The sequence below is a fragment of the Bactrocera dorsalis genome, chromosome 5 (assembly GCF_023373825.1).
Source record: "Bactrocera dorsalis isolate Fly_Bdor chromosome 5, ASM2337382v1, whole genome shotgun sequence".
Taxonomy (NCBI): domain Eukaryota; kingdom Metazoa; phylum Arthropoda; class Insecta; order Diptera; family Tephritidae; genus Bactrocera; species Bactrocera dorsalis.
The window spans coordinates 19,146,402-19,172,195 of record NC_064307.1 but is presented as its reverse complement, the minus strand read 5'-3'; the positions used below and the strand labels follow the sequence as shown (position 1 = coordinate 19,172,195).

Sequence of the window (25,794 nt, the reverse complement as noted above, 5' to 3'; positions counted from 1 at the left end):
TTTCGGCTCCACCGTCTAAACTGTGATCTCGTCCACATAAAATTGCTTTTTCGAAATGTTGGGTTCTCAGTAGCACTTGAAATCGATCGAAAATAGATATTTGCTAAAATACCTTACAAAATATAATCTCTACGCAGAACTTGAAGCTTCAAAAGTTTTTGATGAAGTATACTACCAACGAAACACCATTTTTTGTAGTCGGAAAGCCTCGAGCAACATCGTTGAAAGCTTAAACAGTTATATTTATTGCTCATACATATATGATAAATATATAACAAAGTTCTTTATAAGTCAAAAACTAACAATTTTTCTACATTTGAGCTGTCATATGACACACTTATGTAACACATATATGAAGTATATAATGTACGAAACACTTATTTACTTATCTTTTACGACTACCACGATCTACACCAATTTAAACACCATTTACTTCGAAAGTACTTAATTTGTTTTGAAAGAAAATTAAAAAACATTTAACTAAATATATTCAAAAAATTAAAACAAAGAAAAACATTTATTTAGTAAAAACATAAAAATCAAATAAAAATGTATAGAAAGTGTGAAAAATTGTCAGAGATGTCCCCAAATGTGTTGTAATTATTTCCGCTTTTTGCAAAATAAATGAAAATCAAAATAAAAATGAAAATACTAAGCTCTGGCTGCAGACGGTGGTTTGCTTGAAGCGCTTGAGTAAAATGTTTGACGAAGCGAGAGGAGACAGTTATTTACATATGTATTGAGAGCGCATGGTTGAGAAGTTATACCTAAAATGTATGGAGAACCTATAGGCGTACATATGTAATACATTAACTGTTTTTCTATTTACAAATGGTCGTTGGATGGTCGGGTGGACTCAAGCAAAGCATGGTTGGTTGGTTGGTGGTTGATTGGTTGGTTTATTGGCTTATTTTGGCTAGCATTATTATAAATATAAATATAAAGCGGAAATGTATTACAACACGTATTTGGCCACTTCTCCCCAGAGTTCTTGTGTGTAAAAATTTATTTCGAGGATTTCTACAGCACACCTGCCGCCTGGTCATATCGCTTATTGCCCATTCCCAAACATGGTTATTGGTTCGTATTTTTTTTTTTATTTCATATATATTTATTAGTAAGATATTTTATTAGCTTTTATGTTTTTGCAAAGCATCAACACTTGAACGTTTATCGCACGTGCTGTGTGTACAATTGGATTAATAGAAAAGTAATTAGTAAAAATTCAATATATATATATTAGTTGTTCAATTTCTAGCTATTAGTACAACATTGACAATATTTCGATATTGTTCCACATTGCATCTCTTGGCTGACTAGTGAAAAACAAAAATTAAAAGTACACAGTTTACGAATTTTGCGGCCTAGAAAAAGAAGTACTTTAAAGACTCATAAATGATAATAATAATTTGAAAAATATTTTTGTTTTGGAAAAGTGGTTAAAAAAATAATTTTTACAGATTTTAATAAAAAAGTTTTACCTAAAAATTTTTGTAAGAAGTATTTTTGTAAAAAAAAATATTTATAATTCATAATATTTATAATTTATAATTAAAATATTTTTTTGGAAAAGTGGTTATCAATTTTTTTATGAATTTTCTAACAAAATTTCTAAAAATTTTCGAAAAGAATTTTTTTTAACAAAATTTCTTAAAATTTTTGAAAAAATGTTTGCTTAAGATTTTTTAGAAAAAAATTTAAATATTTTTTTTAAAAATTTTAATAAAAAAATTTTGTCGAAAAGTAAGTATCTAAAAAATTTAAATACTTTTTTTTGGAAATGTGGTAACCATTTTTTTTATGAATTTCTCTAGCAAATTTGTGAGGAAATTTTTTTAAAAGTAAGTTTTTTATCAAAATTACTAATAAATTTAATTTATTTTAATATCTTTAAAATTATTTTAATGAAAAATTTAAAATTTTTATGTTGAAAAGTAGATAATGCTTTTTTAAATTTTAGAGATTTCTGTCATCAAAACATTTGTATCAACTTTGAACAAAAAATTTAATTTTTAATTTTGATAATAACTTTTTTTATTAATTTTTTTGTTTAATAAAAATTTGTAATAAGTTTTTTGGTTTTTGAAAAGTTATTTGTAGATTTTGTTAAAAAATTTAATATATTTTGAAATAATTTTATAAAAAAGTTAAATAGTATTTTTTCGCAAAATGGACAATAATTTTTTTTCTTGTTTGACAAAAATTTCGTATCGACTTTTAAAAAAGAATTTATTAAGTTTTCTTTGAAAAGTGGTTAAGATTTTTTTTTCATATTTTGTACTAAAATACATAAATATAATTAATTTTTTAGATGTATTTTTCTAAAAAAACTTCTAAAAAGTTTTTGAAAATAATTTTTTAACAAAATTTGAAAAAAAAAAAATTTTACGAATTTAAAAAAAAAAAATTAGTATTTTTTAAAATATTTTAATAAAAATTTTAAATTTTTTTTAAAGTGGATAATATTTTTTTTTTAATATTAGACTGTTGTGATATAATTTCTTATAGATTTTTGAAATTAATTTTTTAATTTTTAAAACTTGTGTAAAAAAATTTACAATTTTTTAAAATATTTTCATACAAATTTTTAAGTTTATTTTTTGTCAAAAGGAGATACAAATTTTTAAATATATTTATGTAGCAAACTTTTTATAGATTTTTGAAAACAAATTTTTTTATGAATTTTTTTTTTCGAAAAGTGGTTATTAAATTTTTTTTATAGATTTCTGTAAAACAAAATTCTTTGATATATATTTGTAAGCATTTTTTTTTAGAAATTTTGAAAGGAAAAATAAGTTTTGAATTTTGTTTTTAAGAAGATTTTTGTTTTTAAATAGACTTTTGTGAAGACATACGTTTCTCTGAAATAATAAAACTTAAAATAAATAAAAATAAATATAAAAATAATTGAGAACATTTATTGAGAGAAATAAAATAAAACACAGAAAATACGCAAAATTACGATGATGAAAAATCATATGTACAGTTGTAGGTTCAGAACTGAGAATTTCTTAAGCGGCGGGTTTCCAGGCTTGTTAGCTGCCGTTCGTTTAGAACAAATGGATCTTAGGTGTTTGGCTCAAAAGCAACATTTATTGCAGCAATTAGGTAAGAAAAGTTCGTATATAATTCCTTATATGCAAATACCGATCGTTAAAATAACATTTCGCGCTCTAACGGTAATGTTTTGCAGAGAATACCTCACTGCGTTGGTTCAAAAGTAAGAATATGCAAATTATTTAGAAATGTGTGTGTGGGAAAACTTGAAGCACATTAAAAATAACGCAAGGTTTGTATATTCAAACAGTTAGAAACTTTATATATGTATCAAAAGAGGACTTTAAAATAACACATACACATATATATTTATATATAAGTAGATATTTATTACGTACTCATGGCCATTTCGCAAAACGCTCCAGCCGGTAATGCAAATGAAGCAGCAGTTCAGAAGCAACGCGTAAACGACACTCTTAGTTATATATGTATATATATGGTATATATGTATTTAAAAAATGGCTGGCGTTGTAAAAACACAACAACAACGAAACACACATATCGAACATCATTTCAAAAAGATATGGCAACGCATATGCTAACGTACGTACGCATGTATGTATGTATGCTTGACACCCTACAACTCTTACGTCACTAACATTAAACGTTGAAAATTCGTAATGGAAATGTAAGCGGCCATTAAAACGGTACTTGCAATTATAGTATATGTATATTCATATAGTTAAATATTTATAAAAAAACATTTTGCATTTATTTACAGCGCGCATTTTTGCGAGTTTTGCCAATTTTCAAAACGGTGGCAATTATCTTGCAGCATGGATAGTTAGAAGAGTATGACAATAAGAAGTTAACAAATCGATAGTTTAGCTATTGTTTTTTTTTTGTTTTTTTTTATAGTAAAAGTAACTTATATAATGGTTTTGCCATATTTATCGCACAACAAACACAACAAAGCCGAGAAACATCAATTTCAACATGTAGGCATGTATTGTATGTATGTATGTATATCTTGTCCAATGCGTTCTTAAACATGGAATACTTATTTGTAGTTGTTTGTACTACTTTTTTGTTGTTTTTGTAGTCATAAAGCAGCGTATAATAGTAAAATAAGTGATAAAAGTGATTGACTATTTGACTGTGATGACTGAGGCAGTAATTTACAGCGTTCATTGTGGGTTTTTAATGTCTCAAGCGATAAGATTAATTTGTTGGTTTTTGATTTCTTTCGGTTTTAATGAAGTAAAATTGAAGATTTTCAAGCTATTTAAGGTTTATTAAAGCGCTAAGTTGTATTATTTGGTTCGAAATTTAATACTTTTCATTGAAATAACTGACCTGTATTATATGTTGCTCAGAAAGTAACTCTAAACAAAATATTGGTTTGAGCTTTTATAGAAAATACAAGCTTAAGTGGATTTTGTGAGCTTTTTGTAATAATATAGAGCTTTTTTACTTTTCGAAATATCGTTTGACCTTATTATCCCTAAGAAGCTCATTTGTTTGACCTTATTATCTCTTACTTTTCTTTTATGAGGCTCAGAAAGTCAGCTTCTTTACAATATGGAGATAAGTTTTTGGGTATACAGATTTAGGTATTTTTAACGAGCCTTTTGTTTTGATATAGAGCTTAATTATTATTTGTAATATTTCGATATTATTATCTCTTGCAATGGAGGTCACAATAGTTGCGGTGCAATCCACGTCTATCTATCTGTTACTTTTCTTTGAAAATTTTCCACAATAAACGAGTTCTTTGATCAGCTTCTCTTACAGAGAGTTTTCTGTAGTTAACCTAACATCATCTGGCACTTTATGAAAAGGAGCTTTAAGTACCGTAAGTATTGCCACTTAATCATTTAGACATTTAGAAAGCAGAAGAAGGAAAAAGAAATACCAAAACCAACAAACAATGGTTCAAATTAGATGGTTATGTTAGGTGTTAAGGCTGATTCTAGAAACTGAATTTGATTTGGAAATTAGCTAACAAGATCGTTTAGATTCCTAAAACTTTAAAAACCTGCGTAGGAAATTGATTTTGATTTCAAAAGGCATGAGACCAAGGTGTCTTAAAATTAGCTTCATGAAAGCGGGACAGTCAAGAGGGAAGTGTCAAAATAACTCGTCTTCTTTCAAATATATTTTCTTATACCATTATTCACTTTGAATGATTAGTAGTCACATTAGTGAGAAACGCCAAGATTAGAGAAACCTTGCCGAAACAACGTCACGGAATCTTATTATTCGTAATGGGAAGAGGCGTCTTCAGCACATCACAAATCTGCTGAGGTTTATGGTATCTGACATAAAAAAGTTCCAATGGATGACTGAGTGTATGAAACTCAATGCTTTTAATCTAAATTTCACCAAAGTGGGACAGTTAAGAAGATAAGTGCCGAAAAGCTTGGCTTTCTTGCAGATATATTCATCTTTTTGCCTTTGGAAGCATTAGCAGACATGCTTCATAGATAAGTAATAAACACTGATCAGTTAGGAACCCTAAAACTAAGGAAAACTTGCTGAAACAAGTGTTATATTGGAGCTCTGAATAATACAGTATACCACATGCAAATGTATTTAATCTTAAGAACTTCTTCACTTCTCCTTACATGCTGAAAGGTACAGCCGAATGAACTGGCTGATGAGCTCCCTTCGTAGCATCCACTAACATCGTATGACCTGAACCTTTTATCGGAGTTGCCCTCATACCATAAAGAAGCTGTTCCGTAAGGGAAAAGGACAAGTTGCTAAAGAGGGTTATTGCCGGTTCTGCGACAGGGAGCCTGAAACTCCAGAACAACTGCTAACTGACGAGATAGCAGTCTGCAGACACAAAATACAAGTAAAGGCCCTTGGGTCCATGTTTCCAAATAGGAATGGCATCGCCTCACACTGGACTTCATCAATATGCTGGGTCTTTGTGATTTACTAAAGAGCAGATTTGACCTAAGGTCCCGGTACAATTCTCGTCTATTTATCTTATCTTATATGCTGATCACCTTCACAGTTTCCCACGTAAGAGCATGGTTACAGTTTAGCATAGTCTAAGTTATACTGGAAAGCTGTTACATTGACCTACTGCTGCTTATAATGTCATTTGGAGGCTTAGTTTAATTTGAGGTGCAGTATTCGTTGTCAATAGGACGTCAACGGTTTTTGCGCACTTTAAGAGCGACTTGATACCTTATTTTGATACTTCAAGTAGTCCCTTGAATTGCGAAACTGCTAGATAAGAGGAGTTCTAGCTAATGATGGACAGAAGCAAAGATAGTGTTCCAGCAGAAGCAAAGCAGATGTGCCAGAAACTCTCTTCCCTTTGAAGAAGCAAAGGAGGCGTTCCTCTCTTTTCCCTACATTTTCTGAAAGTGTCGTCATTACTTATGTCCAACCGGCTCGCATGTGATGATTGGTTGTGACCAGTCATTAGGCCAACAACCGTTCTGCAGTCCTTTTGAGACCGTGTTGGTAAAAACGCTTTTCTTCAAGACTCTAGCACATGATATTGGCGATCCAGCATCTTCTTAAGGTGTTCCACTTAGCCCTGCGCAGTCTCTCAGCCCTTTCGAAAATTTCATTACATACTTGTATTAGGTTTAGTGACTACCGTATTTTCTCTACTGGTTCGGTAGCTTCTTCTATGTGGCACAGAACTTTAAGCTTAAAGTTTTGAAACCCGATTTTTAGACGCTCAAATATGTACTCTGTATTTAATCCCATATGAATTTATTTATAATACCACTTAGACCCTTCAATAAACCTAACAAGTGTGAACCAATTTCATATATCGATCATAATTTTAAGCTAAACCTCAAATAACCTTATCGCTTAAGAGTGTGACTTATGAATATGTATATATGTGAATATATAGTTAATGTTAAGTACTTAAAAAAATTAATGCCATGAATTTGCTTAAAAGTTATGTGAAACCCAAGAGAATTCAAAGAATGAGAAACTTAACGAACAAAACACAATTAAATAAGAAATAAACTTAATAAAATATTGAGAAAATAGCAATAAGAAATACAAATAATAGAATATAAGAAATTTACTGACAACAACAAAAACATTTTCGCTTCCAAAAGGGACTTACTAAAGTTGTAGTTAAATATTATTCGGTTATTATTTGGCCAGAAGAGATATACATACGTAGGTTTCAATATATAGATATATGTAAATATATATGGTTGAAAAAGTTGGCGTTGTTACCAGAGCTTTTTAACTTACCCGCGCCGCGAAGCTGGTGTTCGGTTTCTCGAGTAGCTCCCACAAGTACTTTTGATATTCGGCGCATTTGCCTTCGCCGAACTCCTCTTCGTCGCGTTGACGCAACGACTCAGCCTCTTTGCGCATTTCCTCGTGTACGTTCTCTTTGCGCTGATGGTACTTGTGCTGACAGCAGGACTCCAGATACAGCTCATCAACTCCCCAGTACTCGAGATCATCACTAAATGCCAGTACGCACATCTCGTCGACGATGTGCAATTTGCCAGTGCGATAGAAATTTAATATGGAACTAAAACTTTTCGGATGCCGATCGAAGAAGTACTCGTTGTCGACGATTGAATAATCATCGCATAGCTCAATGATCGCTTCGTGTGTAGTACATTCACGTAGACGTCCTAAACGTGTGTGCGGCAGTCGTTCGAGCGTACGCCAGAGCACCTCATGCTTAACGCCGCCAACATTGATGGAGACGCGACTATTCATTTGTTTCGATTGCGCTATCATAAAGGGTTCGGGTGGCGGTATGGAGGACATGGATCTGGAATGTGCGCGTTGCAATGCGCCCGCACCCATGCTGCCGTGCAGATGGGAAGTTGTCGGATTCGAATGTGTCGGTGATGGTATCGGGAATGGTGCATATCGTACTTCTTTGCCAACAGCGCCGGTACTGCCAGCACCGGTGCTGGCACCGCTAATGCCGACGATATTTTGACTACCAGCGCCGACCATGCCGCCGACACCGCCGATACCGCCATTGCCCATAGGACCGCCGGCAGTGTGCGTGGTTGTGGCGGATGCGCCAGTAATGCTGCCGCCATCAGCATAGTCCAGGTTTCCAATGCTGCCGCCACCTCCGCCTCCGCCGCCGCCCCCGCCGGCGGCGATATTGTTGAGATTGCGTTGACTGATATTGATGGCGGCTGCCGCAGCAGCAGCTGTGTCATTGTTATAAGCAAGATTGCCAGTTGCTGGGACAGCTCCAGTGCCGCAACCAAATGAACTAGCTCCACCGGTTCCCATCGCTCGGCCCCAATCGACATTACCGCTTGGATCGTAGTAGGCTTGATTATCGTTGTTGTCGCTCGGTTCGTGTGTGACGTCGATTCCGATGCCGACACCGATGCCGTAACCTTGCGCTTGGATGTGACCGATGTTGCCAATGGCACCGGTCGATCCAGTTGCCGGGTTGCGTCCAAGCGTTTCGGCTTCAATCCAGTTGCTGGTCTGCTGTTGTTGTTGCTGTTGCAATAATTGTTGTTGCTGTTGCTGCTGCTGCAATTGCAATTGTTGTTGTTGTTGTAGCTGTAGATCACGTTGAGACTGTTGCGATTTTTGCTGTTGCTGTTGTTGTTGTTGGCTAGCAGCCTGTCCACCATGCAATTGTCCGACCATTTGCATACCTCCATTATTAAATTGGGGCGGTGTTGCATCACCCGTTTCCCAGCGTACCGTATCACGGTCTCTATCGCGTTCGCCGACCATAAGTCCGCCACTGTAAGGAAATAATAGAATTATAGTTATAAAGTTCCCATTTGATGGTTATCTAAATATGGTATTCGGGAGCGATTGTCTGGGGAATAGTGCCTCATTTCACAGAACGTACAAATTCGAAAGCGATTTTCTAAAGTAATGCGAGCTTAAGATGAGTTAATTTGAGGAAGCAAGGACTCGTTGCGTTCAGCTAGAGTCTAGGTTGATAAGCCGGAACAGAGCGTTAAGAAATCTCGAGTGCACAAGAAACTATTCCACTTGTATATATAAATGATCAAGATTCTGAGTCGTCTTAGCCATCTGTCTATTTGCCTCATTATGTGCGAACTAGTCTCTCAGTTTTCCAGATATCGATCTGAATTTTGCATATGCTCTATTCTACCCAAGAAGCTGCATACTTCTCAGAACGGACGACAAAGGATCACTATTTGCTATAGCTTCCATACAAACTGATTAATCCTTGCATGTAAAACTTTTTTATTTTAGAAGATGTCTTTACAAATGGAGGAGGATGAGCCATGTGTAGAAGTTCACACAAGTGAGGAAAGTCTGAGGAAAGTTCTCTGATTGCCATTCACTTTAGAGTGATCAGAAACGATTATTTTACATATGGCTCAAGCAGCTCACGACTTCCCGTCTTAGGCCAAGTATTCTCTGGGTAGCCAAAAAATATCCGTTTGAAGGCGAGCTAAAGTGAAAGGGGCAAACTCAGGGTCGGGCGCTGGGTAAGGAACTCGCCACGGAAGAAACCCTTCCAATGAAAAGAAGAAAACCGCTGTCCAAGAAATGCGATGGATGGGACAAGGAATGTGGCGAGCAGGTCCTTGTGGCATTTTTTACAGTGGCCATATAAAGGAGCGCAAATTCGGTGTGGGATTCGTGGCGGCGGAGAAATTCCATCACCGATGCCATTCACTCCGTAGGCCACAATCAGTATAAAAGCGAAGTTATTCGACTTGTCGCTGATTTGCACACACGCATATATTAAAGCATATATCTTGGAATAAGTATTAAGCCTAAGAGTAGAATTACGGTTTGACAATTAAGTAATGAGACTAATTTTATTGCCGTGCTTGTGGTAAACCTGTGACCGGTCGAAGCGTTCCAGAAATGTTACGAAGTATGGAAAACGCGCTAGACTCGTGGTATAGCTGCCCAAGGGGACTACTTTGAAGGGGATGACAGAGTTGTTGAATAATTTTCAAATATTCAGTTTTTATGGAATCAGTCTCATTACATAATTGTCATACCTCGTATATCTCGGTATAAGGATTAAACCTAAGAGTAGAACTATATGTAGATAATATTTTCTCACAAAGGAAATATACACAGTCAAGAAATCAATAATAAATTCAAGCAAAGTAAACTTACCGCTACATTGCATCAATTTTGTTATTATAGTCTCACAATTTCAAATGAATGAATTTTCTCACTTCGCTAAGTCTGCAGCTACAAAATTGATGCAAATTGTATATTTGCAACTGTTTAGGATCCCAATTCAAATGCGTTTCCAACACCCAAATACACAGGTGTAATAACGGTATTATCCACTTTGCAACTACTTATTTGTGTTGAGCAGCGGCCACTCCTCATGTCTTTTGTTCCTTTAATCACAGCTTATTGAGTTCCTCTAACTTCTACTCGTACTCGTATCTATGTGTGTGTATGTAGATGTGTCTGTCCGTTGAATGCGCTGTCAGTCAACTATTCATACTAAACCGCCTTCGCGCTTCTCGCATTTATTTATCACAACGGAGCGTATTATAATTTTTGGCAGCTTATCAATGTGGATAGCACTTAATGATGACATTCAAATCAATATATACATATCCATATATCGGGGTGTATGTATGCTAGCGATTATATATGTAGGTGTATCTGAAAAAAAGAGGTGAATAAATTGTATAGATAAATATTGGATCACGCTTTTTAATGAAATGTTGTGGTTTTTGTTGGTGGGAATATATTTACATATATATTTGTAGCATGTGCTTATTTATATGTTTTTGGAATTTTATGGTGATTTTATGTCACTTTTATAGTACTCGATTAGAACACCAAATAAATATTAGACTTATGTCAACTGTGACATTTATTTGAATGCGAGATAATCTTATTCATTTTAATAACAAATGGAATTTATTTAACTACTACTCATAGTTTGGCTACTAGCTCAAAGTGGTGATCAAATAAAACTCGCCTAATATGACGAACTGGTCTAATTTAGACATGTTCTTCTGTCTGTATATACGAGTACTAGCTCCGCAGCATTTTAGGTATCGATCTGAAATTTTCGCTACGTCCTTTTCTCTCAAAAATCGGCTTATTTGTCAGCACCGCTGATATCGCTACTCTACAGCATAGGGCTGCCAATTAAACTAAACTAGCGGAATTAAGTGCTTATATTATTGTTATTAACAACGATACAATCTCCGGAAAAATTGTTTAGAACTTACCACAATAACATATAGCTGATATACAAACCGGTCGATCACAAATAAGTTGTTATATGGAATTTGTGAAGCGGATGGGCAAACACAAATTGGGATAGAAGTTTCAAAGATAGAACAAACATAGAAAAAGATGGCTGGCGTAAAAGTATGCAGGACTATACTGTCCACTGCAGTATATTTCAAGCTGAGGTCTTTCACGGAGCTAGCCTCTAATGCACCTGCAGGCAATTTCAGTCAACATCTACGTAGACAGCTAAGCAGCAATCAAGGCAGTAACCTTTATCGCATATCGGCCAGAAGTATCTTGAGAAGTAGGCCAGTTGGGTGTCAGGCCACAAAGGCTTCGAGAGTGATGAAATAGTGAACGAAGTGGCTAAGAATGGTGTACGGTTAACATCCAAAAACGTGATCAACATTGGGATTGTCTATACGACGATCTGGACAGAACCATGGTAAAATCAAAACCCGATGGAACGAGCTACTTGAGAGCAAAACTACAAAAGTCATGTGTAAAACGGAAGTACACAAAATTCCTTTGGCACTCGATAGAAGAGACTGATTACTAACTGGTCTTGTGGGGACAGACGTCCGCAGGAGGAGGCTGATTGAACGAGAAGACTGCAGGAAATGTCTAGAGCACGGCACCAAGGAAAACGCATTGGCAGAGGCCGCAGAGTCTCTTAAAATTCGAGTTAACCGCAGGTATCCTAAATGATGACTACTCATCTTGGACTCAGCAACTGAACTCAATCTAGTATTGTAAATGATCAAACTGGTCTTTGCGTGGCTTATTGGCCTACCAGATTAACATAACCTAACCTAGTATAGAAACCAAAGTATTTTATTAGACTACAGCATTTGTTACAGAAACATATCTAATTGACTTTTTACTTGAATGTACACTTTCTGGATATTCTCACGTGGCCGGGTCAATCATCTGGCAGCTACATTGTAGAAAGTTATGGCATTTAATGAGTGGGCCTCGATGGTTACGTTAACAAGAAGAATTGTCGCATTTGGGGCACAGAAAACCCGCACGTGATCGTCGAGAAGCCAGTGCATCGGCCCATTTTTCTTCGAAAATGAAGAAGGAACGGTAACCATCAATGGTGAGCGATATCGCGCAATGTTAACCAAATTTTTCTTCAAGCAAATTGAAGAGGACGACTTCGACAACATTTGGTTCCAGCAGGATGGCGCTACGTGCCATACAGCAAACTCTACACTCAATCGTTTACGCCCTATCTTCGAAATTTAAAATTTTATATGGCCCACACTATGGAAAGCTTGGATGTTATTAAAGGGGAGGCAGAAAAGATGAGGTCTCTTATATTGACCTAATACTATTAATATTTGCATACAAATTTAATTTTCTATTTAGATTTAAGAATCGGTAGTCAATCATCAGTATATTAGAAATGCAACTAAATGGATACCACTGCGTATGAGTAATATTTTATTTGAATAATTCGTCATAGGAGTAGAAACTACACAAACACACAGCTTTAAGCACATCTGTGATTGCAAAATTAGTCTGAATTCGGCATCCTGTGTATATACATAATAAGTATATATTTATATAAATCTCGAAGCTATGCAACTTCCGAAAAATTTGTGAAATCAGCAAAAAACTGCTGAGTTCTTAAATATTTATAAGCAAATGCATTTGCATACGTGCGCTCAAATATAAAATTCACTTCCTAACTATGCAAGTGTGAGTGCAGCGTACGATTTTGTGCAATCTTTTAGTGGCAGTAACTGACCAGTGCGCTTTCTCAAGTGCCATGCAGGAAATTTTTGAATTTTTTAAAAATATTTTTGTTTTATAAAATTTGCCAAATTTACTTTAAATAAGAAAAAATAAATGTAAATAAATTTAGTTTAAACAAAAAAATAAATATATATTTTTCATAGCGAAAAATTTTATTTTTAATTTTTCCTACTGGCATGCTGAAATAATACATATATGCAGACAATATTTGCTTAGTCCAACAGAATAGCTGATGCCATGAGTGCGCTTAATAAAATAGCATATGCAAATGTTTTTAAGGTAAAATGTTGCAGTGCAATCGTGCTAAGCTTCTCAGAAACATTGTCAGTCGCAAAATGATAAGCCAACGAAGTCCGTCAAAGGTTAAGGAAAACTGTAAACTGCTAAAATATGTTGGTAATCAAGCTAAAATGTAAGCTAAATGCACAACCTGTACACGAATCCATGGGCGAATAGACATGATTTGACGCACACACTCACTTAGAGACATATATGCAAATACAGTGTACAAGTATGCGCCTGTGTAAGTGCGTGTGGCTGTGTGTTGTAAACTGACAGCTTAGGTGTGATTTGGGCTGGACGCTCATTTATAACTGTGTACAATGCCGGCTAAGTAATAACAATGTTTTGCTCGCCAAGCCTGGTCGCCTGGTGGCCTGGTGGTGAGTAACGACAATGAACGGAAACAACACGAAACTAACAATTGGGCGTTGCACTTCCGTTACAAAATGGAGCAAAGCTATTTGTATTTACGACTACTCATTTACAAATTCACAAGGTTAACATAACTGCAAACAATAATTCTTGCCAGCGCTAACATATACAGTCTGTTGTTGTACATATACAAAAATTTAAGCTCATTGAAGCGCGAAAATTCCTTTACAAAACTACAAAATACCTGCTCATGAACCAACGGTCATAAATAGATTAAACTCTAAGGGCGAATTTAGGGTTAAACGTTTTAAAAAATCGAGAAATATTGTGAAATAAAAAAGTTTTTCATACAAGGACATTATTTTGGTCGGTCAGTTTATATGACAGCTATGTATATGCTATATTAGGCCGATCCGAACAATATATTGCAAGATTGTAGAGCTGCCTTGGATATTGCTTTATACCGAATTTCCTGAAGATATCTTGTCAAATGAAAAAGTAGTCCATACAAGGACTTGACTTTGATCGGTCAGTTTGTATGACAGCTATATGTTATAGTTCTCTGATCTTAAAAAATTCCGCAAATATTATAGCGCTGCTTTGGAAAATAATTCATGGAAAATTTCGTAAAGATAGCTCTTGAAATAAAAAAGTTTTCCATACAAGGACTTGAAACTGATTATTCTGTTTGTGTGACAGCTATTTGATATAGTGCTTTGATCACAAAAAATTCTTTACAGATTACAGAGTTAACTTGAACCATAATTTATATAAAATTTCATGAAGATATCTTTTTAAATATTAAAGTTTTCCATACAAGCACTTGATTTTGATAGCGAGTTTGTACGGCAGCTGTGTGCTATAGTGCTCTGATCTGAACAAATTCCTCGAATATTATGGCGCTGGCTTTGAAAATAATCCAACGAAAATTTCGTTAAAATATCTTGATAAATAAAAAAGTTTTCCATACAAGGACTTGATTTTAAAAGACCAGTTTGTATGGCAGCTATATTCTATAGTAAGCCGATATCAGTGAATCCGACAAATGAGCAATTTATTCGAGAAAAAAGGTCATGTGTAAAGTTTCAGACCAATATCTCAGAAACTGAGTGAGTAGTTCGTGTATATACAAATATATTTGAACTACGGGACTTGCTCAGGGTATAAAAATATTGTACTAATTCTATATCCCACTTTAATAACTAAAAATCACTACAATTCGTTTGTAACTATGAATGTAACAACAAATATATGCTGGTAATTTAAGCTCAGTAGCGTCCAAGTTTTCGCTGTAACATTGTTCTTTTCATTATTATTATTGTTTGTGCGATGCCTCAAACCACTGACAGACTCTCCAAACACTCCACCCCTCTTCAGTGTCTATTATTATTATTATCGAACAATCTCTCAAGCACTTTTCAAGCTGTGATTGTTATGGCTTTGGCAAATTATAGCTGCGATTAACCACAGGCGACCTTCACTCTTATCTACAGTCTCAAGTGTGCACTGGTACTATGTACACGTGTATATTATGTATGTATGTATATACTACCAATACTTGTACATAAATATTTTAAGCTTTTGGTCAATAATTTTGAATGTTCTTCGTCGAAGCCATAGTAAGCAGCCAATCAACCTACTTGACTGGCAGTGCCAACGTCAATCAGGCTGAAAGCACCTAGACAGTTTGTATTACCTATTTAAGAATAACACTAATAAACGTAACAACAATAATAGCAAAAGCACAGTTAGATTTCCGTTGGACAATAAGCCATTTCATTTGAATTTTCATAGTTATTGCATCTTGGCATTTTCAAGTAGAGAAATTTTGAGAAATTCGATTTGCTGTTGTTGCTGGCCCACGTGTTATTGGTAAATCGGCGTAAGCGTCGGTGAAGCGCACTTGTCATGGCTCTTAGCTCTGCTTGTCTTTAATGGCCTAAGTTTGGTTTCAGTTAGTTTTTAGTTAGTTCATGGCAACATCAATATTGCTTTAGTATATGGATATATACTGGAGTAGACGTAAAGACATTATTTGTTCAGACGGTAAAAATAATTGATTAATTTCTGTTGGATTTTAATTAGAAAATGTTGTATACCATTTTGTGCAACTGCAGGTTTCCTTGGTGAATTATTGTTTAGAAAATGGTCAGCGTAATCAAGTCATGTTTCTTTATAACCTCTATCCACAATTTTCTCGCGACATTTGGAAGAGAATTTTTGAAAGAGTTTTTGTTTTCATTATATATTCACTACATATTTTGAAATCTATAAATTTGTTATAAGAAATGCGTTAGAGTATCGTGGTCTACTGTGAACATATATGTATATAGAATATGATCCAAACAAGACCGTGATTCTAAAAATTATTGTAAAAACTCCGAAGTCATATAATATATTTTCCAACATCATAGAATATTCAATAAGCAAATATATACCATTTGTCATTCCATATGTATAGGTAATTGGGCTATCCATTAATTTAGCAAGTTGTTTTGATTTTTATACTCTGAACTATACCCTGTTTTTTGCCATGAAGTTTGTAAACATTCAGAAGGAAGCGTCGGAAACCCCATAAAGTCTATACATATATACATATATATAAATTATCAGCATGTTGATCTGAACCTCACTGAAGGATCAGAATCAAGTTCATCTATGGAAAACTTTTTTAATTTGACAAGGTACCGTCTCGAAATTTATCATAGAGTATTTCCAAAAGAATCGCAATAATATCAGAGTTTAATTGTTCAGCTCCGATCACAAACAATACACAGCTACTATACAAACCGACAGAACAAAATCTATTTTGGAGAGGCGCTAAAAGTGAATTCTTCGATTTTTACTATGTCTGAATTTATTTGAACAAAGAAGTGTGATAATGCGTCATCTCATACTGGATTGGTTATTCCGTGATCATTTCGCGGCATTTCAGCTAATATCGTGCCGCAACCACCGGGATTTACCTTCGTGTAACTTCTGGATATTCAGCAAATTCACATGACTACTCCAAGGACACCCTTTTGTGGATATAAAAGCTGAATCGACGAAGACGTTGATTGGCCACGATAGATGATTTTTCCAAGTGTTATGATGACTGATAAATTTGTTTTGGTATGAGTGTATTGCAGTGGGAGGGAGTTATTTTGAAGGAGACGAAATGTGCAAAATTTACCTTTCAATTTGATCACAGTAGTATATTTCCGTCAAATGACCTGAGCATTCACACAAGCGATTTATATTTTGTGTTGCTCATACGACATGGTGTACTATATGCACATAGTAAATTTGACGCATACTTTTAAATGTGGATAACTTATAATGGAATGTTGTCACGAAAAACAGTTATTACAATATTTTTTTTTGGAGTGGAAATTGTTCATGAGAATATCACTTCTTAAAATTTATAAATTCATTTGCTTTGGAGACAAAAAATTTCAACAAATTGCACTTGAGTGCACCAGAACTAAAAATCTCATAATCTACCATATTGGGAAATTACATACAATACGAAAAAATCCCTGAAAAAATATAAAGTAAATTAATTATAATCAAGAAAGTTGCCATTTTATTTCAGAAACAAAATTAAGACTGTCTCCATTTTTTGAATATAATAAATAATGCTAAGAAACCATTGAAGTTACAAAAGTGTAGCAACGTATGCAGATTATGTTGTTAATAAATCAATCAGAACCGTGACTGAAAGTGTTAAATTTGAAGCCACGCGGCTTGATAAAGAAGATGCTGCATTCAAGCTTCAACTGTGATTTATTCAATTGATATATTCTCCTCTGTTTATTCTTCAAGTTTTCCAACATAGAAAAATTAGTATCTGGCAAAATAAGAAAACAGCGGGAAAAGTAACGGTTCTTATCGCAGCCGTGTACAAATTTGTATTTATAATTGGTATTTTTTGCCTTTGTGATATTCTATCTCCAACTCATTCACTCAGGTTGTTTCTTCAAAAAGATTCGATCGATCTGGCAAAGGCATCAAATATGAAAGATAAGCTGCTTGTAACGTTCCGAAATCGAAGACAAAAACCTACATTTTCGATCCATTCACTCAGACACGAAAAAAATTGCGGCAATATTGAAAATTGGCGAAGAAAAATCAAGAATCTGCGCCGACAAATAAAACGTGATTGAGAAAGATATGAAGACTTTTGTAGAGAAGTATTGGATGGATTTCAACTGAGTTTTTTTTTATGTGCTTTGAAAACCAAAGAAATGGAACACCTTATTGACTGCTTGACAGATAGATTCAAAAGGAAATAATGATAAGGTCGTGCGACGTTTGAAGCTCAAAGTACACTTGATCACTAGCCAGTGCCATTGGGGTCAGAAGCAAAAAGTCAAAAGACAACAAGTTACCGAAAACTTCATTGCAACTGCATAGTTACCCTTTCTTTTAAAGGAGAATTGGCTCGAGAGACATATCATTTTGTGTTAAGTGTTAAATATCGTCAAGACTATATGACGAAATGCAAAATTGCTAGATTTAATTACATGAACATCTTAATATCCAAAATTGGATACTCAGCGTATTTTTAAAGCCCTGAGACCTGCTATGCAGAAAAAATACTCAGTATTGCCAAAAATTTTATAACCAAGAATCATACGAGTATAGAATTGCTGTGTTTTGGGAACAGAAATTATATTCGCGATTCATGAGACAGGTCATTGTATCACTAACAAGTAGTTTTAACAAAAAGTATTATTTAACAATTGTCTTTCGTAAAAGTGTATACTCGGCTGGCTAAAAGCATTGACACTTTTACCTAATGCCTCAGATCTCAAAATTAAACTTCATGTGACTTATTCTTGTTGCTTATTTCAATAGATAAATTGAGCCAGCACCTGTCGGACTTTAAATGAGCCCGAGAAAAATATTTTTATCAAAATTTTCGTTTAAGCTATTAAAATTCGGTCAAAGCGAAGGCATCCTAAACGATGACTACTCCTCTTGGACCTAGCATCTGAGCTCCATCTGGTATCGCAAAGAACCAAAGGTCTATGCGTGGCTTATTGACCTTCCAGATTAACCTAACATAACCTAACCATGAAGATTGACCAATAAAGGTAACTTGTTGCGTTATTAAAAAATTTGCTGAAATAAATTATAATAGTCAAATTATCAAAAATCCAAAAGCGTTATAAACCGACCTATACATTTCTATACATTTTGGAATCAAGATATCGTCTCTTCATTTTTATGACATAAAAAGTAAACCATAAAGAAGGTACAAATAATCCAGTGGCTTTGTGACAAAATTAATAAAATTTTATGAAAATCCACAACAATGAAATTTGACTCTCTTAAGTTTATTGAAATTGTTTTACCATTTGTTTTTTTGTTTTTTTATTTTTATTCAAAGTTAATCCACAAACAAAGCCGAGCCACTTGAAACGCCACATATGTATGACGTCATCGTCGTGCATATCTCTGCGTTTTCTGGTTGAGTGCGCACATGCCTTGTTGTGAAGTAGTGGAACATGGTTTTGCCTAAGAAGTAACAAAGAACAAAGCGAAAGCTTGACCTTCAGCTGATAGCTGTTGTCTTTAGCAAGCTCTAACACATATACACACACACAAGCAAACGTTTTTAGGAGAAACGGAAACACAGTAAATTGTTGACCATAGATATTGCGGGCAATGCCAGTGTTGCATAGCGATAGTTTATTGTCTTCGCATACCTTCAAGTACCTTCGAAGACAATGCAAATGCTATTAGTTGCTGCGCCCATATACTCGTACATACATAACGGTATATATATTCTAATAAAAAGCGGTGAAAAATGATTACTGCCAAGTACTTCTTAGTGCTGCTCAAGTGTGTAGGCAAGTGCTTGCCAGTGGATATATGAATATTGCATGAGAGACTACTTGTTGAGTTGGGAAGTTGTTTGAGGCACACACACGCACACTGTTTATGTGTTTTAATGTATGTGTGTATGTGTTTGCACTTTCCTCAAGTCCACTTACGGCCATGCAAACACTAATATACCTGCCTGTGCGTGTGTGTGCGCTTTCTTGTGCATTTTCTAACAACCTCGATGACCTCGCTCCATTTTCTGCGCCAGCAAATGCGAGTATACTCACTTCAAGACACACACACTCACACACCTGTGCTTGGGGCGCGTGTTCATTTGGCATTTAAAAATGTTGAATGCACACACACTTATATTGCCAGAGCGCGCCTTAGACCAGCTAGTGCCGAGACCTCGAAGTTAAAGGTGGGTAAATGCTTACCAACACACACACACACACACACATACATACAGGCATATACATGCCACAAGTTCACTGGTGTAACGGGCTACGGTAAGTGAGACAGCGAAAGTGATTGAATAAAGGTGCAGCGTGCGAAAGTAAATTGAACAATTCAATAAATTGTCAAACAACTGCAACGAAAATTGTTTAGAAATTACAAAAGCAAAAAAAAAAAACTAGAAAATATATGTTTAATATACCAACTACCCTTAACAAATATAAAAGGTTCTTTGTAAGAACTTTTGTATGGTGGCTATATGCCTAAGTGAACCGATCTGTACAATTTGTTCGGTGACTATAGCTTTCTCTTGAACAATCATTACTGTCAAATTTCGGGTGGATATCTTCCCAATTAAAAAAGTTTTCCATACAAAAACTTGACTTTTTTGTTCAGTTTGTATAGCAGCTATATGCTATAGTTGTCCGATTTGAGCAATATGTCCGAGTATTGTGTAGTTATTTTTGGCGGTAATCTGTGCTGAATTTCGTGACGATATCTTGTCAAATGAAAAAGTTGTCCTTACAAGGGCATGCGTTTGATCAATGAGTTTGTATGGCAGCTATATGCTATAGTGCACCGATTTGAACAATTCTTTGCAAGATTATAGTGTTGGCTGACGAAATAATTCATGCTAAATTTCGTGAAGATATCTTGTCAAATAACAAAGTTTTTCATACAAGGACTTGTATTTGATCGTTCAGGATATATGGCAGCTACAAGCTATTGTTCACCGATCTGAGCAATTCCTTAGAAAATGATTACGATGGATGTGAAGAGAATCTGCGCCAAATTTCGTCATGATATCTTGTCTAATGTAAAAGTTGTCCATACAAGGACTTATATTTGATCGTTCAGTTTGTATGGCAGCTATAAGCTATAGTTCACCGATCTTAAAAATTCTTAAGAAGATTATGGCACTGACTTAGAAAATAATATATGTCAAATTTCGTGCCGATATCGTGTCACATAAAAAAATTTTCCATAGAAGGACATGTATTTGATCGATCAGTTTGTATGGCAGCTATATGCTATAGTGGTCTGAAATCAGCGTTTCGAAGAAAAGAGCAGTTTCTTGAGAAGGAAATGGTGTATGCGAAATTTCAGACCGATATCTCAAAAACTGAGTGATTTGTACGCGTATATGCAGACAGACGGACATGGCTAAAGCGATTCAGCACGTCCCGCTGATCATCTACATACATACATACCATACTTTATGGGGTCCCAACGTTTCCTGCTGTGAACTTTGTCCCAGTCGTAATACACCTTGTTTAGGGTATAAAATTGCATACCTGTCTCATACAAAAAACTATTAACACAACAACAACAAGCGTGTCACAAAATTATTGAAAGCGACCATGCTGCTCGGGCACTTAGCGGCATTAAAGGTGTGTGACGCGTACAAAAACAATAGAGGGAAAAATAATAATTTTGATTGTTGTTGCTTTCGCAATAGAATTTTATGCCACAGCACGTACGCGCGCGTGTGCAACAACTATTAAGTTTAGAAACAAAAGCGAAAAAAAACGGCAAAATGCACTTGAGTGCACAAAGTGAAAGCTTTCAGTGGCGCGTAAGGCGTTTGTGTGTCGGTGTGTGCGTTTATGTTGCACCCATTGTTGCAAACAAAGCGTGCCACAAACCTCGTATGCCACGGCAACGCTCTTTCACTTTCACACACACACACACACACATACAAACTTTAAGAGCCGCATAACCGTTAGCATGCCACATGGCATAGCCATCTTTGTCGCCACGGCCAACAAGCGTTATATATGCAACGCCAATTGCCACCAGCTGCATATATGCTGGAAATGTTTGTGTGTGTGTGTGTGGCAATAAGTGGCCACAAGCATGTACGGCATGGCGGCATTGACAGTGCCCACGCCAGCAACATTAGTAAATGTGGCATGAAAATGACACCTCTGGTGTATCCCTTTAGCGATCGTGTGATAAAAAGTTGTTACGAGTAATTGTATTTGCTGCTCCTATTACAGCTGCTGAGGCTATGCTATAAGCTTGTTAGCATACTTGCATGTGCATAATGGGTGCACCTTTCGGTCTAGTGTATGGCAATGAATTGAACTTTAGCCATTGGTAAATTGAGATTTTGAGGGGGGGTGCAGGTTCTTAAATGTTGTCTTTTGTTACCAAGAATGTTGGTTATTCTAAATAGTTCGATTTGTTGTTGGTTACAGAATGTCGGCTTAAAGATCTTTTAACAAGGTGAAATGCATTTTTTCTCTCTGGAAATTTCGGTGTTTTTCTTATAGCAATTATAGGAAGAAAAACTAAATCTGAAAACGTAATCGGTCAAGTGTTTACATTGAACATTATTGGTATTCTAGTTCTTTATAGCCACGTTGTTCGCTATTATTAACATTAAAGTCGAATTAGGATTATTTGATAACGAAGAAAATACCAATAGTGACAATCTTTATATTCACTGTGATCGATTAGTTTACACGTCAGCTACATATATATATGCCAGAGTGGTATGGCTGATGCGTATGGAGATTGTTCGGTTGCCCTGAACAATAATTCACACCGAATTTTGTAAAGAAATCGCGTTAAACAAAAAAGTTGTCGATTCAAAGACTTGATTTTGATCGATCAGCTTGATAAGTTATGTCTTTTAGGGATCTGACTTCGACGGCTCCGACAATTGAACAGCTTTTTGGAGGAGAAAAGGACGAGTAAAACAATTTTAAGGCGACATCTCAAAAAATGCAGGCCTAGTTCGCGTATATACAGACGTATGGACCTGGGTAAATGGACTCAACTCGTCACGCTGACCACTTATTTACCAGGTGATTGGCAATCAGAGAACTTTCCTCCTTGCGTGAACTTCTACACATGACTCCATCCTCGAATACATTCAGATACATTTATTCCAATTGATTCACATTCCGGCACAGTGCTTCTCGCAATGCGATAATGCGATAAGATATAATCACCCTAGAGCTTAAAAGAATCTACAATACCAGTAAAAATCTTGGCAGGTCGTTAACTATAGAAGAAGGAAAATAAGAAAGTCAAAAGAGCTTAAACCAGTGGAAAACTTGTTGGGATATAACAACCAAAGGGCGATGGATGCACCGACTTATTTAAAATGTCAAAAGCTGGGTGGATAGAAATCATGGGCATGCGGATTTTTATATGACACAATTTTTAACTAGCGTTGGATGCTTTGGAGAGTACTTATACTATAATGGAGTGGCGTGTTCCTTTTGAGGAAATATTAGTGAAAATTCTCTGCATAATTTCATTTATTGCCCGAAACTGAATGAAGAAAGATCTTTTCTAGAACAGCAGATAGCAGAGCGCGTATTACCGAATAACATAGTACCGCATATGCTGCGATGTCATCAGGTGTGACTCGCCGTAAAAGACCTGATCGGAAAAATTATAATAGAACTGAGAATAGCAGAACGGCAGCGAAAGAGCGATACGAGATCAGCAAACAGAAAATGAGTAAAATGAGATTCAAGCGCAAATAGGCTAAGCTAACATTGCGAAGAAATACTTAACGGTAGTACCGCAAGGTAGATACGAAGCTTACGGAGTTTAAGGGCTTAGTACGTAGGGTTACCGCTGCGCATGTTCGGCATATTATATATTGAGTAATATGGATCGAGCGTTATCAAAAAAAAGACCAACTGATTTACTTTTAAGACTCGATATTATTCATATCTATGATTTTTATACTCTCGCAACAAAGTTGCTAAAGAGAGTATTATAGTTTTGTTCACATAACGGTTGTTTGTAAGTCCTAAAACTAAAAGAGTCAGATATAGGGTTATGTATACCAAAGTGATCAGGGTGACGAGTAGATTTGAAATCCGGATGTCTGTCTGTCCGTCCGTCCGTCCGTCTGTCCGTCCGTCCGTCTGTCCGTGCAAGCTGTAACTTGAGTAAAAATTGAGATATCATGATGAAACTTGGTACACGTATTTCTTGGCTCCATAAGAAGGTTAAGTTCGAAGATGGGCAAAATCGGCCCACTGCCACGCCCACAAAATGGCGGAAACCGAAATCCTATAAAGTGTCATAACTAAGCCATAAATAAAGATATTAAAGTGAAATTTGGCAAAAAGGATCGTATTAGGGAGGAGCATATTTGGGCGTGGCCCCGCCCCCTATTAAGTTTTTTGTACATATCTCGGAAACTACTATAGCTATGTCAACCAAACTCTATAGAGTCGTTTCCTTCAGACATTTCCACATACAGTTCAAAAATTGAAGAAATCGGATAATAACCACGCCCACCTCCCATACAAAGGTTATGTTGAAAATCACTAAAAGTGCGTTAACCGACTAACAAAAAACGTCAGAAACACAAAATTTTACGGAAGAAATGGCAGAAGGAAGCTGCACCCAGGATTTTTTTAAAAATTGAAAATGGGCGTGGCGTCGCCCACTTATGGACCAAAAACCATATCTCAGGAACTACTTGACCGATTTCAATGAAATTCGGTATATAATATTTTCTTAACACCCTGATGACATGTACGAAATATGAGTGAAATCGGTTCACAACCACGCCTTCTTCCAATATAACGCTATTTTGAATTCCATCTGATGCCTTCTCTGTATAATACGAGTATGTATATACATTAGGAACCAAAATAAAAAAATATGTAAATGACGGATAATGAAATCTTGATTATCACCTTATCATGCGAGAGTATAAAATGTTCGGTGACACCCGAACTTAGCCCTTCCTTACTTGTTTAAATATATTTTACTGAGAGCATCTTCGCTTCTTATAGGTATATTAACCAAATTTTGCATGTTTTTGGATTATAGCATATTTTAAGCAAATAATGTCTGTGTGCACTTATTTAGACTATTTCACAGTTAGTGCATGAGTCTCGCGCTCTTCTCAAGTCAAATAAGGCTGCTTTCGTTATAACATCTGCATTTTGAAACTATTTTACTGAACAATCTTATCTCACCACTAGCTCTAGTAGTTTATACGCTATAAATATTTATCTCTTTATCATAGTTGTAATAAATGTACTAAGACTCTCCTTAGAAAGTCGTCTGAATAAAACTATCTACGTTTACCGACACAAATTTTACATCGACCGGTATTTTACTCTTTTCGGAACAAGTAAGAAGAGATAACTCTCTGTGGGGGTAATAAATTTAAGGTAGTGAGGTCTAGCTCCGGATGCATATTTGAAATGGACTCCGGTTAATGTGTATTTGGGTTGCTTTAACTTTGTGAAAATGATGTGGTTATTTAGGAATAGATTAACTAAGTAAGAAATAGCTAGTAGAAAAAGTTCATATTATTTGAAGACAAAAAAATGTGTTTTTGGTGAAAGTGGAATTTGTTCGAAAACAAGGTTGCTGTTGGGGTCGATAAACCTAATATAGTTTTTCAAACTATTTTTGTAGAAAAAGCTGCCTTTTTTTAAGATATATGATTACTGTAGCAGGAAAAAGTCACTGGAGGTCAGATTTAGTCTATTTCGTTGTTACAAGATTGCTCTCGCTCTTACTTTAGATATTTAAAATGGATGTAGGTAGTCATTGGTTAAGTGGAGGATCTAGATTAATGAAAAAATTTGATTGTATTATTGTTATATTTCAGTAGTATGGCGTGAAACACTTTATGGTAAATGGAAAAGGGTATTCACATCGTTATTAATGTCGGAATCTAAACGGAATATTGGTGTTCCGTTGGTGACTCGAAATGTTACAAAATAGTAGAAGAAAAGTCTGACGCGATCTAAGATAATTAGAATCGCAACTAATCAGACATAAATTAGAGAGGGTAATATATTTATATACTAAATTGATCCAAAAAATATATGCATATTTTTGATGTATGAATATAAATCATAATTTTTTAATATCAAATTTTATGAGATTTTGTACATATCTACGACTCTAACTCATAAA

General features: G+C 35.3%; 1 protein-coding gene across 15 annotated transcripts in view; it reads right to left on the bottom strand.

Annotated features, from left to right (window-relative positions):
- The window catches only part of LOC105225153 (potassium voltage-gated channel protein Shab), a 212,328-nt gene that overhangs the window by 79,385 nt on the left and 107,149 nt on the right, over window positions 1-25,794 (bottom strand). For all 15 annotated transcript variants that reach the window (XM_049458611.1, XM_049458608.1, XM_049458604.1 and 12 more), the window contains 2 exons: window positions 10,102-10,608; window positions 7,240-8,731 (listed from right to left, as the gene is read on the bottom strand). In XM_049458611.1, coding sequence (XP_049314568.1) covers window positions 7,240-8,721 — 1,482 coding nt within the window. In that variant the 5' untranslated portion in view covers window positions 8,722-8,731; window positions 10,102-10,608. The remainder of the gene's footprint in view (window positions 1-7,239; window positions 8,732-10,101; window positions 10,609-25,794) is intronic.